At 37.6% G+C, this 18,922-nt stretch overlaps 1 protein-coding gene across 4 annotated transcripts in view; it reads right to left on the reverse strand.

Annotated features, from left to right (window-relative positions):
* MYOM2 (myomesin 2) overlaps positions 1 to 18,922 on the reverse strand; it is a 197,995-nt gene that overhangs the window by 138,559 nt on the left and 40,514 nt on the right. For 3 of the 4 annotated variants that reach the window (XM_072142322.1, XM_072142323.1, XM_072142319.1), the window contains 5 exons: positions 17,006 to 17,189; positions 16,499 to 16,673; positions 14,864 to 14,985; positions 13,320 to 13,337; positions 11,345 to 11,532 (listed from right to left, as the gene is read on the reverse strand). In XM_072142322.1, coding sequence (XP_071998423.1) covers positions 11,345 to 11,532; positions 13,320 to 13,337; positions 14,864 to 14,985; positions 16,499 to 16,673; positions 17,006 to 17,189 — 687 coding nt within the window. The remainder of the gene's footprint in view (positions 1 to 11,344; positions 11,533 to 13,319; positions 13,338 to 14,863; positions 14,986 to 16,498; positions 16,674 to 17,005; positions 17,190 to 18,922) is intronic. The other variant, XM_072142321.1, reaches the window with a different exon arrangement.

Raw genomic sequence — 18,922 nt, forward strand, 5'->3', positions numbered from 1 at the left:
AGACCAACAATCTTCAAGGCCCAGAACCCGGAGAAGCATCGGTGAACAAGTACCACGCTGGTTCGTGAATACAGAAGACACCTGAGACGCTGACCTGACGTTCTGAGGGATACTACATTAGTGAGAGGACGCTCTTAATTGGTGAGTATGAATGTTTCTATTTGGGATTGATACATGTATTGTGTTTTGTTAAGTGCACTGTGTTTATATGTTAAGTGTTAGTCTGCTAGTGTCAGTCTAGTGAGTTAAGGCCTGTTTTTGTTGAATTGTTTGCCGGCAAGTTAGGGTTAATTACCCTGGTGATTGAAGTGCTCATAGGATCTAAAGGATAAAACCCGACATTTCTGAGAACATAGTGAGATTGGGAATAAACCCTGAGTCTTGTGTTATGGTTCAAAAGGGAATCACTCGTGGCCTGGATCGTGAATCTTGTTTGTGGATCACTTGTATGAGTTACGGTCAATCACGTTTTAGTCACGATACTCTAACTGATTGTTGTCTTTAGAGTGTGACGTAGGGAGGATTGAAAGAAATCCGAATCCCTGTTAAGTGAATATCATTCACTGGTCTGTGTTTTGTATGTTTCTGTTGGAAATTTGTTTTTCTTATTGTCGTAGAGTGGTATTTTAGAAGAAACATGGAAGCTGTGAGAAAGTTTTTTAAGAAATGTACCTCTGCCTGTTATGTGACAAGTGCAGACGATGATACCTCATATCAGTTTAATGACCTTACAAAACAAAGTAATCAAAAAGGCAGCAGCAGAAGATCAGGAGTAAAAGTAAAGTTAGTGTCTAAGTTTGTGTCTAAACTCATGAAAAGGAAAAATATTAAAAATCAGGAAAAACTGCAATGTCAGTCAGAAACGGCTCAGTTGAGAGATGAGCAAGGAGAAATTCAACCAAGTGTTAATGTGGTTATTGCTAATGTGGTAAAGGAAAAATGTGAACACCTGAGAGATGAGGGAGATGTTGTCCAGCAGAATTGTGATCTGGGAGATAAGCTGGAAGAGTATGATACAAGTTGTAGTCTTAAAGAGCAGCATGTTGTGTCTATAGTAGAAGAAAAGCATAGAGACTATGAGTATGATGCTGTAATTAAAGATCAGTTACATGATGCCAGTTTACAATTGTTGCAAAAAGAACAGTGTATTGTGAATGTGAGTTTGGCAGTAAAAGAGAATCACAGAGAGAGCTATTGTTATGGTGATGAGGCCTGCACGTCTGATGACCAGGAGAACACAGAGCGGAAATGGGGGGTGGAGCAGCCCATCTGTAATGCAGAAGAGCCAGAAGCAACTCCTAAACAAAGGTCCTCTCTATGTACTCCTGTATCAGAAGAGAATAGGCGAAGGACAGGTATTTTGAATTTGAATAGTGGAGACCTATTACAATCAGGAACTATGTCTATACCAATTAAAACAAATCTATGTCAGGTAACATCTATTAGTCCTTCCAATAAACTAGAGTCTGTTGTTCCACAATATAGTCTGAATAACAGAGATGAGCGTGCTCTACTGTGGGAATGGCTCCAGTCGCAATCTGGTAGTAAATTACAACCCCCTAGGGAAACTCCTACAGGGCTACCTGCTGAGATGAATTTGGCAAATGATGATGACAGAGTTAAGGAGATGCACAGAGGTAGTAAAGCTCCAGACAATACAAAGTTAAAAAGGGGGGATGATCTAATAAATGTTTGCAGTAGTTATTTAACTTTGTATACTGCTATCTACAAGTGTCTTGACATGTGTCAAGGAGAAAGCAATTTTGCAAATTTCATGACTGACAAATTCACTTTTGTGGATTGTCCAACAAAGGTTTCTTTAAGGAATGCAAGTTCCTATCAAACCTTTGTAAATAGTTTGGAGGACTGGAGTCAGCAGATCAGTCAGTATATTAAAATTCAAGAGTTCAAGTTATTTAAATGTGCAAACATGGGTCACACTATAAAAGGCTGTAAGAAGAGGGGAGAAGAAGAGTCTCCTCATATAAGCCTCCCGGAGGAGGTTATCTGTTGTTATTAATCTTTTGCTAGTTTTGTCTTTCAGGGAGGAACGGAAAGAAATTAAGGAAGATCATCATCATCATCATCATCATCTCATAACTAACTTTATTTTCCCTTAAAGGCATTTACTAGGTGGTGGTAGAGGAGCTTACTAAATTTTTACATTTTTAAGAAGTAATATACAGTCAGGTGGTCTAAATTAAATTTTCTCTAAACACCTGAATGTTTAGCTGGGTACAATATATTACCATCTGAATAAAAGAATTATTTCAATTGTGAGGCAAATATCAAGGTTGGGATCTATGCATATTTTTTTTTTTTTTTTTATTTGTGTACTATCACACCCAGTTGTGAAGGGCTGTTAACAGGACACAGTCTGATCTGTGAATGTTGCATATTTCTGAAGTTTTGGTGTACTTGTCTCACTGGTAATTTGGTTTTATTATTATTAGTTGTTTTTCAAGTCATGTTCCGTCATACCAACAAAGTAACAACAAGGTGTTGAAAATGAAAGCTGCATTCAGTTTGAAATTTTTATGTTATGGATTTTTACTTCTATTAATTAGGAATGAGTTTGGATTTTTATTTTTAGTTTCTTTTGTTATTGTGAAAACTCTTTTCAGTTAAAATTTTTATTCCTTTAATGTTATTATATGTGTGTCAGTGCTAATGTTACCTAAATCATAAATATTATTGTCATAATTTCCATAATAGCATACTTTGAGATTGATGTTCTTTGCTGAAGGTGTTAATGTAGTGATTGTGGAATTTTTTAAGCTGACTACCCAACAAGTTTAAGATGTACTCTGAATCATGTAAATACCCTCTATTTTTGACTGATTCGAATGAATCCAGGAGTTCACCGAAAATATTGTAGTTTCCATACAAGGAGCAATCGGGGACAAGGGGGACATTTAACACAATGTTGGGTGGTGAAGGAACAGGGATGGGTTGCACCTATGAAGCTGACATTAGTATTTTAAGAACTAAATGACAATCATAGCACCAAACAGTAAGGAAAGTTTTGACACACAAAGGGAGGTCATTGAGGCATTATTCTAATATAGGGTCACATCAATACAGACGTTAGTATTGCAGCAGATTTTATGTAACATTTGAGGTGAATTTTTGAAAGTATTGGCAGGCATGAATAATTTCTAAAGAAAAAGTTACAATGAAAAGAAAAGATGCCACTATCCTCACACACTATGATTAGAAAGGGCTTAGGCAAGTTACCCACTTATAAGGGGAGAACGCTAACCATTAGTGGTGAGAGTATATTTTGGGCACTTCAGTGCAGTCAATGGCATAGTGAATTATTTATGTTATCCCATAATTATTGTACTAGTGATAAGCGCTGTCATTTATATGTTGTGTGACACATTGCTTGTATAATATAATTTGTGTGCTGTCCATGCAATTAGAAGTACAATCAAATGTTAAGATTGCCTCATGTTAAAGAAAGGTAATGACTCCTATGCAGTAAATATATGATGATTATAACCGGGACGGACATAACTGGAAAGATTATTTGGTATCTGAAAGAAAGTTGAAATCTGATAAATGAATATATAGAGTCTTGTGTTACTGTTTTTAGATGATTATAGTTTGGGTTAACTAGACTATGTACGTTTTGTGTTCTTTAAAATTATCTGTAATGTGATAATGTTCATTCAGATATTTGTAATTGTAATTTGCATAATTGTAATGGCTTCCTCAATGCCCTATAGGAATGTTACGTATTGTAGTGTTGATGAATGAATGCAGGTGAATGGTGACTCCCCTCACTTATCGGTGACCGCTAGGTTGAAGAGGACCGCATATATGGACTTTAATAATATGATATGTGTCATTCAGACACAAATGGGGGTATGTTAGATTATGAATATTAAAGTCAAAACTGAGATTGATATAATATGGACACTGACATAGCTTGCCAGCAGATGGACATTGCCTGAAGCCTTGGAGTGGTGTCATAAAAGACTTGGTGATTGATCATGTGTCACCTATGTGCTCTTTCTCAAGGAATATCCTGTACAATCTCCACAGGAAGGGTTTATCCATTAACTTGGGGCATAGATCAAAGGCATCAATTTCCTGGTGGTCAGGAGAGCTGTGTTGTTGCAGGCCTATTTCTATTGACTCAGGAGAGTAATAAGCAAACATCTGTTGTTGAGAGGTGATACAAGGACACTTTCCCATGGGAAGCCCTATTGTGTCAGCTGGGCAATAAATATCATCCCTGGGAGGTCACCCAAGCCATTTGGGACAAAGGCCTGAGGAAAAGTTACCAATTCCAAGTACGAGAGCGCCATCCTGAGGAAGGAGTAAAAGACAACACCAAGGAGGCCAATATCCTATTACCGGAAGCTGATTGGCGACAAGTCATCATGAAGGCCGGAAGATATCCGAGTAGGGGTGGAGTCATGGGCGTCTGTGGGTGTGATTGTGATAGCAGTTGAGCTATATATGTATGACCAAATCTTGAGTATAGAGTTAGTTAGTTATAGTTAGTAGTTAGTATATAATATATAGCCTATAGTCTTGTGTCTGTTAGTCATGTAGTCTTGAGTGTAGTCAGATACTGTGTGTATCTTTAAATCCCAGAATAGGACAGTGAGGAGGCATTTTATCTTGTATTATTTTCTTTTTATATTTTGTCATCTATTATACCTTTTTAATTAAATAAGCCTTTCTCCAAGTTTGGACTCTGCATCTTTTCAAGGAACAACCCCTAGTTAGAGCAGGTAGAAAGGAATAACCCACAATTTTACAGAAGGCACTGATTTTCCTCTGTGTATTTTGTGTGAACTATGGCTGTTACACTCTCCTTTATAGGGGTATTCCCATGAAGAACAGATAAACATACTCAGGTTAACAAAATAAGACTTCTCTAATTCACTGTAATTAAAAAAATACAGCTTTTCACAGACATAATTCTAACCTACCTCTATCAGTCCTGATGCATACTATTTTGGTAGCCCTGGGATCTGACCGTAAATCTTCTGACTATGGACAGTCAGGGCAGATTATTCTCATGAATAGCTACTCCTATTTGCACGAAGCAGTATGCCCTCCAGCCCCTTCCCCGCTGCATTACAAGACAAAGTCAGACGCAGACAGTTTGTGCCAGCAAGCAGCATAGTGCAGAGCCTTACTCTACAAACCACAGATAAGATCTTTAGAGCACGGGAAGGAGGCATAGCAGTGTTGTCTGTGTGTGTGTGTTATAGCTGAGATATAGCAGGCTGGATGGAATCATTGTGTTTAATATCCATTTCATGGATCTCAGCATCTCTCATCTTTGATCTGTCTCATCTCTCTTTTTCAATGTGTCAAATACTAGTGAATATTCAGAAGCTAAAGGAAAGTGTAGATAAACCTGTGTCCTGATGATATAAGCACATTGTCAGCACACAGCATCTCATAGCACTAGAGGAATCATGAAGTGTCTGCTAAGAGAATCTTACACTGACCATCACTGAGTTATAGGAGCTAAAACAGCAATAACTATTGTAAAGTAGTGGGTTTAAAATGATCTTTATTGTGTATACATGGCTAGGGGATTAATATTTTAGAAATTTCTTTGGAAAACCCCTTTCATTCTAAGATGGCTTTTGGATTGCTGCCTGTTTCTCTAAAGATAGTAAAGGTAGATGCAGACAAGATACAGAAAATCCACTTGCGATAGAAAAATTTACATAGGTGTTGATTGATTTTTCCATGCAGTGATGTTTCAGTTGTAGAATACACATTTCTACATAGATAGATAGATAGTGTTTTTCCAGGGATTTTTTCGGTTCCAAACGCTCGGAATCAAACCTTTTTGTTATATTTAGGTTTCTTTATTAGCTTAAGTAAAATGTGTTTTGAGCCCGAACTTTATGCATAAAGCACTTTATGTAACTGATGAAGAGCCCAGTTCTGGCTCAAAATGTGTTTTTACTTAAGCTAATAAAAAAAACTAAATATGACAAAAAGGTTTTGTTAACTGGGAGTTAAGGCTACACCCCTCACCTGTAGCAGTTAATTTAAATATTACTTAAATAAAGTTTTTTAACAAGTTAAGTTAGGTTCCAGAATTATTAAATTACACATTGGAGCAAAAGCAGGTGGGAGGAATCTACTATTAGATCTACTTCTGATGTCAGATTCCTCATGGTAGGTTTCCTTTAAAGTTGATTTAAAAGTTCTTTCCATGACAAAGTTTCGGCTTTGTCAAGCCAACACCAAAATGTTGCATGGCATAAAATTCACCTTTAAATCACATTTGGTCCTGTAAAGCTGCCTCCTCCCCTACTTTCATTACTGAGATTCCCTGGCCAGAACCTGTAACCGCTGCCTCAGATTTTTCCATTAGATAGATGGATGATAGTTAGATGATAAATATATGGATGTATGGATAGTGGATCAGCATCACAAAGGTTATACTACATTAGAAAAGACCCCAAGCTTTAAGTGGCATGTATAAATATGTAAAACAAGATGTGTCTTTCTTTGTAACAGATAATATTATATAATTCAATTTACTACAAAATGAAACTGAGAAGTATAAAATTAACCCAGACCCTTGCGATTTATAGTGTATACTATTACAATAATGCATAATTATAGGAAAAATTTGAAAGGATTAAAACCTAAGGAAACCATTCCATTAGCTAAGAGCTGTTGAGGAGATAAAGATTCATCACCAGGAGATGGAGTAAGCTCTAAAATAATTGTGTGAAAGTACTATTAGATCTGCTTTGTCCAAATTACTTGCAGATGTAATTTGTTTCATGAGCGCACAATGGTATATTATCTCATTGAGTTCTGACAGATTGATGACTGTTAAAATCTACTAGTTACAGTATTCCTGGCATATGAACTCGAAATGCATCAGTCTGTCACATAAAAAGAATACCACAATTGTGCTAAATCTCATTAAACTTAAAGTGCTATTTCCATTTGCCTTCAGTCTTATATTGTGCAAAATTACTTCAGGGAATTTATTTGATTCTAAATATGACTGCATGTCTTTATTCCCCATTACTTATACATTACTTATAACACCAACATATCTTCCAGCGCTGTAAACAGAGTATAGGCCCTCAGAACTGTCCTTGTCCCCAATGGAGTTCTCAATATTCCCTATTGAAACACACTCACTGGGGGTAATTTATCATTCGTCCTGTTCCTTATGACAGTTCTGTGTCTATCTTTGGAGCTCTGCTGCTGTCGGATTCATTATAGTGGCTTTGGTCCTTGATAAATCTGCTGGCAGTGCCTTATGTTGTGTCACAGCACATAGAGAGTGGAGTCAATTTGCACCAAAACTTGGGTCTAAATGGGAAGTCACAATTCATGAATTCAGTCCTTTTGTGAAAACCTAGTATATGAAAATAATAAATCTGGTGCAAAGTGATTTTGCACTGGCCTATGTTCATTTGGCGCAATTGAAAACAGCCACAACTGTGACAAAACAATGGCAAACATACACATACTTAATGTGAAACCCAGTGATTTATTTGGGTTCGGTTGACCATTTAATTTTTATGAGGGATTCCTGGCTCTTCTTTGTTCCTTTTGTTCCCTGGGATATGAACTGAAGCCAAAGGAGCCTGGCAATGGCTTTTTTTTCTTTCAGGCAGCCAGAACACATGCATTACCAGCCAAGCCAAGCATTCATGTAAAGAGAGCAAACCACTGAGACACTGTACACTCGCACTTGAAAGATCACTTAACCAACAGCTGGTGTTAACTGGTTATATTAGATGATAATTCTTATTTTAATAGTTTTCAACGCACTATATTTAATAAAAGGTACCATATCCTGCAATGTTTACTTTGGCCAATAACAGACTGATACTTGCTAATTCTCAAGGGGTGTGAATGCAGCAGTCACCTCATTTACAACAAAGGTAAAACAGGCAGGATTACAATAGAAGGTAACACATCTATCACAGACTCCACTTCAAGCCATATGTGATATCACAGATGATCTACACCTCTTATCTGCACATAGCATGCCTGCAATACTATGCATAGACGTTAAAGGGGTATTCCTCCCGAAGACAAGATTGTTAAATATATTCAGGATAACAAAATAACACACTCTCTTATTTACTGTTATTAACATAAATACAGAATTTCCCAGATATAATTCCAACCTATCAGTCCTGGTGTACACAATTTCAGTTGCCCCTGGTTTCCGACCCTGGATATGCTGCCTTTAATGCTGGCAGTCATCTTTTCTGATGCTGTGGAGCTGAGCTCTTCTCTGCTCTCCGCCTCTAGCCTCCATCTTTGCATTCCAAAATGTGCTCACACTCACCCACTTCCTGCCGGCAAACGAGAGGAGAGCTACAAGCTGCAGGCAGATGAAGCCCTCCCCATCCTAAGGCATTGAAATTTGAGAATTTTTTTTATGGGCAAACCTCTCTAATGATGCAGCTCCAGACTATGGCTTCCCATGGGCATGAGGCCATTGTAAAACATATCACTAAATGCTGTTACCAGAGCTCAGGCAAGATGGCTGCTCCAATAATAAATACTATATACTATTATCATATAATGATTTGCAATTTGCCAGTTAAGTTTAGGATAATAAGCAGCCACCGTAATGCAGGTGGGAGGAAACACTACTATAAAAGCAATATAATAATATATAATAGCAATGAAGCCTTTTCTCGTGTCTTGTCCATATGCTGGTACAACCATTTGATGCTCTACTATGAGCCCAGCATAAATTGTAGAAACAGTTCCAGTGTTGCCTAATGATGTACACTCAACTGCCACTTTATTAGGTACACCATGCTAGTAACGGGTTGGACCCGCTTTTGCCTTCAGAACTCCCTCAATTCTTCGTGGCATAGATTCAACAAGGTGCTGGAAGCATTCCTCAGAGATTTTGGTCAATATTGACATGATGGCATCACACAGTTGCCGCAGATTTGTCGGCTGCACATCCATGATGCGAATCTCCCGTTCCACCACATCCCAAAGATGCTCTATTGGATTGAGATCTGGTGACTGTGGAGGCCATTTGAGTACAGTGAACTCATTGTCATGTTCAAGAAACCAGTCTGAGATGATTCCAGCTTTATGACATGGCGCATTATCCTGCTGAAAGTAGCCATCAGATGTTGGGTACATTGTGGTCATAAAGGGATGGACATGGTCAGCAACAATACTCAGGTAGGCTGTGGCGTTGCAACGATGCTCAATTGGTACCAAGGGGCCCAAAGAGTGCCAAGAAAATATTCCCCACACCATGACACCACCACCACCAGCCTGAACCGTTGACACAAGGCAGGATGGATCCATGCTTTCATGTTGTTGACGCCAAATTCTGACCCTACCATCCGAATGTCGCAGCAGAAATCGAGACTCATCAGACCAGGCAACGTTTTTCCAATCTTCTACTGTCCAATTTCGATGAGCTTGTGCAAATTGTAGCCTCAGTTTCCTGTTCTTAGCTGAAAGGAGTGGCACCCGGTGTGGTCTTCTGCTGCTGTAGCCCATCTGCCTCAAAGTTCGACGTACTGTGTGTTCAGAGATGCTCTTCTGCCTACCTTGGTTGTAACAGGTGGCGATTTGAGTCACTGTTGCCTTCTATCAGCTCGAACCAGTCTACCCATTCTCCTCTGACCTCTGGCATCAACAAGGCATTTCCGCCCACAGAACTGCCGCTCACGGGATGTTTTTTCTTTTTCGGACCATTCTCTGTAAACCCTAGAGATGGTTGTGCGTTAAAATCCCAGTAGATCAGCAGTTTCTGAAATACTCAGACCAGCCCTTCTGGCACCAACAACCATGCCACGTTCAAAGGCACTCAAATCACCTTTATTCCCCATACTGATGCTCGGTTTGAACTGCAGGAGATTGTCTTGACCATGTCTACATGCCTATATGCTCTGAGTTGCCGCCATGTGATTGGCTGATTAGAAATTAAGTGTTAACGAGCAGTTGGACAAGTGTACCTAATAAAGTGGCTGGTGAGTGTATATTATCATTAAATTATTGAAAGAAAATGTTTATCTTCTTTCTAATGCCATTAAGCAAGTAGAATTTATTTCTTACTTTCTTCATAAATTTTTACCCAATGTTCTGACCCTTTTTTGGCACCATGTAACTATAGAGAATTTCTTATCTGTATTATATTAGGCATGTCTGGCATGTAGTGGATGTACTATACTATAGGTTATTCTCTGATCGTGGACACTGGAGTTACAGGGTGATCTCAGTAGATATTGGAACATGTTTTTTGCACTTTTCTTGATTCCAGCTAAATATTATAAGGCGGCTGCTATAATTTATGTGGAGAGATAAATGGAGGAACAGAGAGAAAAGATCTGTCATTGGTAGTCTCTATTAATCTACTGCAACTTGCAACATGAATACTAATAGTCTAAAGGAGTTGTTTCACTGCTTTGATCTTAGAAAATGTCATTTAAAGCACCTTTTGCATCTTAGAATTTCCTTAAAATCTTCCTGTCATGATGGATATACTATATCCCCAGATTAAGTATGGTGCAGGGATATTATTTATAGCTGACATCTGTGTAGCACAGAATTTACATGAAATCAAATAATTTCATAAAAACATATTTAGCTCCCACCTAGCCTCATGTTCATAGACATTTGGAAATGTGTATATTTGGAAGTCATATTTCCAGACATGTTTTTTTTTCTTCTATTTATGTTACTAAGTGGGGAAGACCTTTGAAGGCCACCATATTGGAGTAGGAATATGACTTAGGTTGATGTAGGTCATTGTACTGTCCACATGAAAATTTTTAACTGACTGGAATAAAATTCATATTGTATCGCACCTCGCTGGATGCTGGATTTGATCTAAGAAACTAAACATTTATGTTCTCCCACTGTCTTCATGCTTTTCCCTTGCACCAGACTATTCAAACCCTCCTGTTGGTGAGCTAACTTTCTCTTTAACGTTCTTGCACCACATTAATTATCCAGCATCGGGCACAGTGATAAACTGGCCAGCCCCCCTGCCCCTGGCCAGCACCCCTGCCCCTGGCCAGCACCCCTGCCTGCCCTGGTCTCTAACAATTCCAACAAAACTGTTGGAAAGAGGGCTTGTTACATGACTCCCCCACTGTGTTACTTTGAGACACTTTTGATCAATCACCCCGATATATGTTAAACACCCAGTAAAAACATTTTTTACCTAAAAAAAAGCACTATAACTTTTACATTTTACAATACTTTTTCCTCAATTATATAAGGCTAAACATGAAAAAATATATACAGAACTTGACTGGGTACACATTATGGAGTATCTGAACTATGTTGGTTTATAATATATAGTAAAACACAGATGCTTCAATCCAGGACTAACCGTATAGATTCTTTCTTGAATTTGTTTACTATTGACTTCATGCCAGTTCAGATGATCAGCCTCTCGCTTGTCAATGTAATATCCAGAGATATTAGCTCCTCCAGTATATTTGGGCACCTTCCACCCTAGTGTCATGGATTGGCCATCACAATTCAAAAGAGTGATTCCATAAGGATGTGAAGGAGTTGCTGAAAGGAAAAAGGAAAGGTATTTACTGGTTTGCATAGGTTAGAACAAGTGGCTGCTTTTTTCCCAAATAAGTGTCACACCTAACCATGGGCTCTGTATAACATTGGTGCTAAAATCTGCTGAAGGTCATTGAACAAAGAAGCCATGTTTTTCTAAATTTGTACAATTCCTTTCAATCGGTGTGAAAATATCTATATTTTAATACTTTAAATTATTTTTTTTTCTTAAATAGGTAACCTACAGTCAAAATATACTGTAGTTTGATATGTGCTACATTAAGGTTTTTCATGGACCAGTCTCACAACAGGATAGTTGAGCTGTACATCAGTGGGAATCTCCCTCTGCTTACAAAATAGATTTTTTAAGTGTATGGATATCTACTGAATGTGTTACCATTCACAGACATTAGATCTGTGTAATATAATGTGCCAGAAAGGATCTCTGCATGGGGGGAGAGGGTAGTTCCTATCACAGTCACTAATGATAATTAAACAGTTATTAATAAGGTGCTCACAGTGCTGTCTATATAAAGAAAGTACACACTGTGATAAATATTGTGAAAAAATCTGTTTCTTATGGAAGTCTTCTTCAATAGGCATAAATTAATAAGGCATGCAGCTATCTTTAATAACATATTAAATGGAAAAAAGTCTCTATAAACTATCAAGGGGAAGCAGATGTTAACCTGCTATGAAATAACCCAAAAAGTGACACTTTTGGAGTTATTTATTTTATCTGTGTTTGTTTTAGCTAGTATACGCCTGTCTTTTTTCCATCTGATGCTTTGGTAAATTATCAATCTCACTTTTTCCTTGTGTTAAATAGTTTTTTTTTTTCAGATCTTTTTTGAGACATTTGTTACAAATGTCCCAAAAATCTTGCACAAATGTCTCAAGTCACTTCTTTCCATTTTCCAAGTTTTCTTTAAAGAGGACCTGGCTCCCTAAAAAAACGCACTGCTTACTAAAGTAAGCAGCTCCTAGTACAACCCCATTTTTAGCAGTGTTAAACTGTTAGCTTTATCAGAACCCTCCGATAAAGCTAGCAGACACTGCAGTGCCATAGCCTCAGAATGCCAGACTGAGCTTACAGTAGTTTGGCATATTCATGAGGGGGTGGTCCAAGGAGGACGGCAGTAGCCATAGGCCGGCGGTGATTGTCAGGCTTCATGGGGCATTCACCCCTGGCCTATGGCATGTGAGGGGCAGTCCGGGGAAGAAGCAGTGTCTCGGACCGCTGTAAGATCGGTCCAACGTTCTATGGCTATGGCTCTGTAGTGTCTGCCAGCTTTATCGGAGGGTTCTAATAAACCTGCAGTTTAACTCTGCTGAAAATGTAGTTTTTTTAACCAGAAAATGGCGCAAATTTTAGACAATTTGAAATCATAAATGTCATCTGCGACATTGAGCACATCTGAAATAGAAGATAAATGTGTTTTACTGACAAAAAAAAACAAATGTCCAGGCGCAAAAATTGCAATGCACCAGAAAAAGACAGAAATAAGCAGTAAGAAAAATCAAGATAATCAAGATAAATTACCCCATTTATGTAACATATCTCTGTTACAAAATAGCATAATTATTCATTACATTACTACTGGGCAAGACTTCATGTATTTGACTCCATTTAAAACTATTGAAATGTGTGGATATGATCACCAAGTGAGGATTAACTGAAATCTTGTGTTATGAAACCAATTCTACATGATTTAAAGTTGTGGGAAGTAGAAGATTAGTAGAAATTTCAGTGAACTGTACATGTGAACACACTATTTGAAATAACATACCATGTGGTACACCTCCTCCTTAAAGAATAGGAATAAAATTGATATTAAAACACAGCTGTATTGTATGAATTTATCATATATACTTATCTTAAGCTACCCTACCCGGCTATAGCCACTAAATAGTTCTACCATTGTTTTTTTTTAGGTGGACAACATAACAATTTCTGCAACTTTATTTGTTATGTCAATGTTTTTTAAGACAAAAATAGAGTGTGTTTTTTACAGTCACATAGCTGTACACTTTATAGATACATTCGGCAGATAAAAATTGCGGTATCTTGGCAAAAGGGAAACGACTAAAACATAACTTTTATTAATACATAGTTAAAAAGATGTGCCAAAGCCCATGTGTTATACTAAGAGGAAAAAAAGTATTTGTGGTGACTTTAGCACCTGCTGTATTTGTACTGTACTAGACATATACTAAGATTGTCCATGAGTAATTGCATGATTATAGCAAATACTGTAATGAGGATGGTCCCCTGATCATATATATTCCTCTGAAAAATGCATTAAATATCTTATTTTCATAACATTATCATGGGACAGCACTTATGGTATATGCCACTGTCTATTATTACATATATAAATTCTCATTTATCCTTTTTTGCATCAGGAGAACATTTAAAGGACATCTACCACCAGGATGAAGGATTGTAAACTAAGCACACTGACATACTGGTATGTGGCCCTTCCAGCACGATCTGCTCTTCTTTTAGTTCTTATGCAATAATTTTTACAAAAAAATGCTTTTAAAAGTATACAAATGAGACTGAGGGGCTCTAGGCTCACTAGATGTTAATCAATAAGTAATCTCATATCCTGTGGAAAGGGGATGACTGTATACCATGAGCCAACCCCTTTAAAGTAAACCTACCATGAGGATTCTACTATCAGAAGTAGATCTGATACTAGATCCCTCCTGTCTGCCAATGTCTCTTTCTGTAATTTAATAATCCTATAACCTAATTTATTTAAAAAACTCTCAGTGCCCGACCAGGCTAGTACACGCCCCAGTAGTCTCTGCAGTTAATTTACATATTACTAAAATAACGTTTTTTAAAAAGTTAGGACAGGTTCCAGGATTATTAAATTACAGATTAGGGTAGAGGCAGTCAGGAGGAATCTACAATCAGATCTACTTCTGATCATAGAATCCTAATGGTAGGTTTCCTTTAAGACTGTCTAGTCTAGGTTTATGCTGCACTCACTGAATTCACAAATTCCTTAACATTAACCTTAATATACCTTAATATTAACTTTGAGATTATTTTTAAACCATAACTGTTATTTTTCGCTTTTAGCAATGCTGAAGCTTCTTTTTTTTTAAAGGAAACATGAATGCACAGCCCTATAAATGCTCCCTAAATATCAGCTATAACAAGATATATGAGGGTGATATGTCCAATTTTTATCATTTCATTTTTGGATTCCAAAACCCCTATCTGATCAATGGCAAGCTGCTTTGTGATTTAGAAAGGTCTATAAAAATTGACAGAAAAAAACCTTTATGGACAGGAATCCATTTATGACAGGACACTTACTCAGAGCAGCTTTAACGGTTATGGCTTCAGATTCTTGAGAATTTTCACTGACACCGACAGCATTAACGGCCTTCACACGGAAAATATACTGTTCTCCAGGTGTTAGACCATGAACTACGAATCTGAGGGAAGGAATTTGGTAACATCATCACAAGCCCATTGAACTGCTCACTTCTTCCACGGCTTCATTATACTTTGAGTTTGTCAAACATTGTATTAAAATGTGCAGTTTAAATAGAGCTAATTTTTCCAATAACCTCACAAAAACCGTGTCAAACATAGCTTATTTTACATTTTTTAGTAGCGAAACTTCAATGTAAAATTATCAAAGTAAAATTCTGGCATATAGTCAAAAGCTAAGCTGCAAGCCCTTGGCATAAGTGCGAGAGCTAAAGCTAGATCCACCAGCTAAGAGCTAATTACCACAAACTGCCATAGACTATAAAATGATACCATGCTTCTATATTCTCCAGAAAGTGAAGTATTAATTTATGTAATAAAATATTTCCACATGACCACATCGTAGTGTTTAGAAGAATTGCATGTTGGTTCTGTTTTTTTGTAAAAATGTAAGTTAAAACTTGTTCTAAAAGAACTCATTACACTCTATAGCACATGCAAAAGCTAAATAGCAATGCAGACACCTATATTCTTGGTCTTGGCCCACATATATTAAAGTCCTTGTGCCAGTATTTTGTCTGACTTTACACATTCTTTTTAGTGCCAACTAAAAAGCACATGTATTTATAAAGTGTCTGCAATACATTTATGTCGCAGCTGCACTATGCATGATGCAACACAAAGTTCTGCACTCCCTTTGTTAAAGGTACACCAAAAATAGTGCAAAACCTGGCATGTAGTCAGCCCCATGTTGCTTAGGATATTGTAGGTGAAGAAAAGAGAATGTACATAGATATATCTCTGTTATGGTTTAACAGATATCTTTGTGATATCTGGCTGGATGCTATCTGCTCAACTACAAAATAAAATTGAAGTGTTGGTTCATCAAAAACACTATTTATTTCAGACAGTAATTTCTAGGCCTAGCTGGTGTCTTCGCCAGGCTGTCAAGTTGCACCTACTGCATTTACAAACTCGACAAACTCCAACTGATTATTGAAGGAACAGTGATCCCATGACACCTGAACTCTTCTCTTACTTTAACTGTTCTTCACTTCTAAATACCACAGACGACACACTCTTTGGCTTTTTAAGGCCGACTACATGTTGTGTAGGACACAGACTTAGGGATCATTGAAGATTATGGTCTCCAATTATTCCATCTCCCTACAGATACACAGAACTCAATCCATATATTCATCTAAATACTGCTGGATGTACAACTGAATGGAGTTGTAGTGGGCATCACATGCAATGTGCTTTAACTGAGGGACTACCAGCGATAGCTCAGTGTGGAACAAAGCTGTACATGGCAGCCCCATACACAGTGCTGGCACCACAGTGGTTGTGTTTGATCTACAACTATATTCAGATAATGGAACAGGTTCCTCATTCTCGTGATTACTGGTGATACCAAAACATGGGACTCCACCAATAAGCAGAAGTGGATAGGGATAACTACAAAATATGACAGAACCCCTTCAACTAACATGAATTTATAAATGTACAGCTTACCTGTTGTATTTAATAGGTTTGTGATTGCAATGGTCCCAATGGTTAGAGCCGACCACAGATGAGTCTATATAATATCCAATTAATTCCTCCTCTACCTTAGCTCTATCAAACTGTACAACAACTGATGTTCTAGTGTTTCTAGATGCCAATATACGACCAGGAGCAGATGGCACAGCTTTAAAAAAAAGACAAGAATGTAAATGTGTTGTCAGTAAACAAGAGTACATAACAAAGACTGGCAAATAAATCAAGAGATAATAGCAACAAAGCCCTGTGCAGTATATATGCATGTAAAATGGCATCTAATTTCCATATGCAGATACTAATGAAACAGAGGTAATTCATTGTTTGCATCCATTTTTCCATAGTAATAACTATGTGAATAAATATTTCTCAATAGATTTACTTGAAGTCCAATAATGGAGACGACATCAAACAACATGTCACTATAGTAATGGCACTAATAATGTAGATAGCGTAAAAGGAAACATTCAAGAAGTTCTTTACCCAGACGTTCCTGTGCTTGTATTGGCGGGGTGACTTCAGAAGGCTCACTGACACCATGCTTGTTGACAGCGATAACTCTGAAATTGTAAGATTTTCCTTCCACTAAATCAAATACTGCATAGCGTGGTGATCGGACTGGGATCTCAGAATTGACCCTCTGCCAGCTCCCACTGCCAACCATTGTCTGTAAAACAGAAAATATTACTCCTGAGCAAGATGAAAGGTACAGAAGACAAGATCCATGTCAATTGAACCTATTTCATTATTACAATAAACAGGTTTTTTTATTGTATGTTCAGATGGACAAAACAGAATTCTAAAATCTACAGTATGGGCTGAGGTGTAACCTGTTCAAGTTTTGGAGCCCCAATGCAAAAAAATGAGGAAAAGACGCGTTTTGGATCCCCTATGGTTACTGTGCCCATATGTTACGGAATCTCCTACATCTGTATACAGGGTAGTTTTACAGTGAATTATGCCTCAATTGTTGAAAGACTTCTCCAGAACTGCACCAATTTTCTGAAATTCCCTATCCCAGTCTGTTAGACAAACACCCAACCCCCAAAGGTTCAAATGTGCTTTTATACTTATTTATTTTGGCAGGCCTATCGCACTCACTAACTGCATGCAACTTTAACTGTTTAACCAATTCTGGGTACTCCCCCTGTCTGTTATCTGGAAAATACTTCTTTGCTGTGCCACTGACTTTGGACATTGTATATAAGATGGCGGCTGATTGCTGGTTCAAGGAGCAGCATTTTTATTTATAAAATGTATTCAGTCCAATCCCTTATAAAATGGCAGGACCATTATACAAGCTCTTATACCCCTCATGCTCATATACCTTACTCCTATTGTTTCATATGACTGTTATTACTCTGTAATGTCTTATATTTTTGTATCCGTTCAACAGAATCTGTATGGCGCTATGTAAATAAAGATTATTATTATTATTATTATTAAGGACCCCTGAACTGGATAATTGAACTTTGCTATAATCACCCTGTTAATCAATGCCCCAAAATAAGAATCAGGATCATATTTTATAAGGGCCAGACTCTGAAAGCCTTCTCTGGTCCAGTACATAGAAGAATTAAGGACAGGAAACTAATTATCATCTCTACCTCTATCTCTATCTCTACCATCATTTCCCTTGATCATTCAGCTTTGCAATGAGATTAGCCTATACAGAGTGTGTAAAGACTAAGTAATTGGAAATATTGGTAGGTTCAATTATATTTTTATTCAGCATACATGTTCCAATAAAAAAAGTGCACAATGCCCTTAGTGTTTAGTCATCAGCTGGCTAGGTGTTAGTAAGAATAGCCTGGCTTGGCCAACGCGTTTCCTGTGCCATCCGACACACTTATTCATGGCTGATATCACGGACGTCTCAAAGTGAGACAGATATTGGGTTAATCTCCATTTTCATCCAGTGAAGCTTCCGTCCTTTCTAGCATTTAATTCACTTTGAGATATCCGTGATATTAGCCATGAATAAGTGTGTCGCATGACACAGGAAACGCGTTGGCCAAGCCAGGTTATTCTTACTAACACCTAGCCAGCTGATGACTAAACACTAAGGGCATTGTGCACTTTTTTTATTGGAACATGTATGCTGAATAAAAATTAAATTTTAATATATCCTTGGACTCGGACGCTGGATTAATTTCTTCCACCGGTTTACAAACGCACATGGTCTGTACGAAATCCAAGACGTCTGACATCCGAAGCCATCACTGGGTGAGCCACAGCAATCTTTTCTTTATACCACTATAGGTTCAATTATCCCTGAGCTGTCAGCGGATAGAGGATAGAAAGCTGATCTACACAAACTGCTTAAATAAGGAAGAAAGGCAGGGGAAGAGACTAGTTATGCTTTAAAAAACTTCAAGACCAATATATCATGTTCAATAT

Source organism: Engystomops pustulosus, chromosome 3, assembly GCF_040894005.1.
Source record: "Engystomops pustulosus chromosome 3, aEngPut4.maternal, whole genome shotgun sequence".
Taxonomy (NCBI): domain Eukaryota; kingdom Metazoa; phylum Chordata; class Amphibia; order Anura; family Leptodactylidae; genus Engystomops; species Engystomops pustulosus.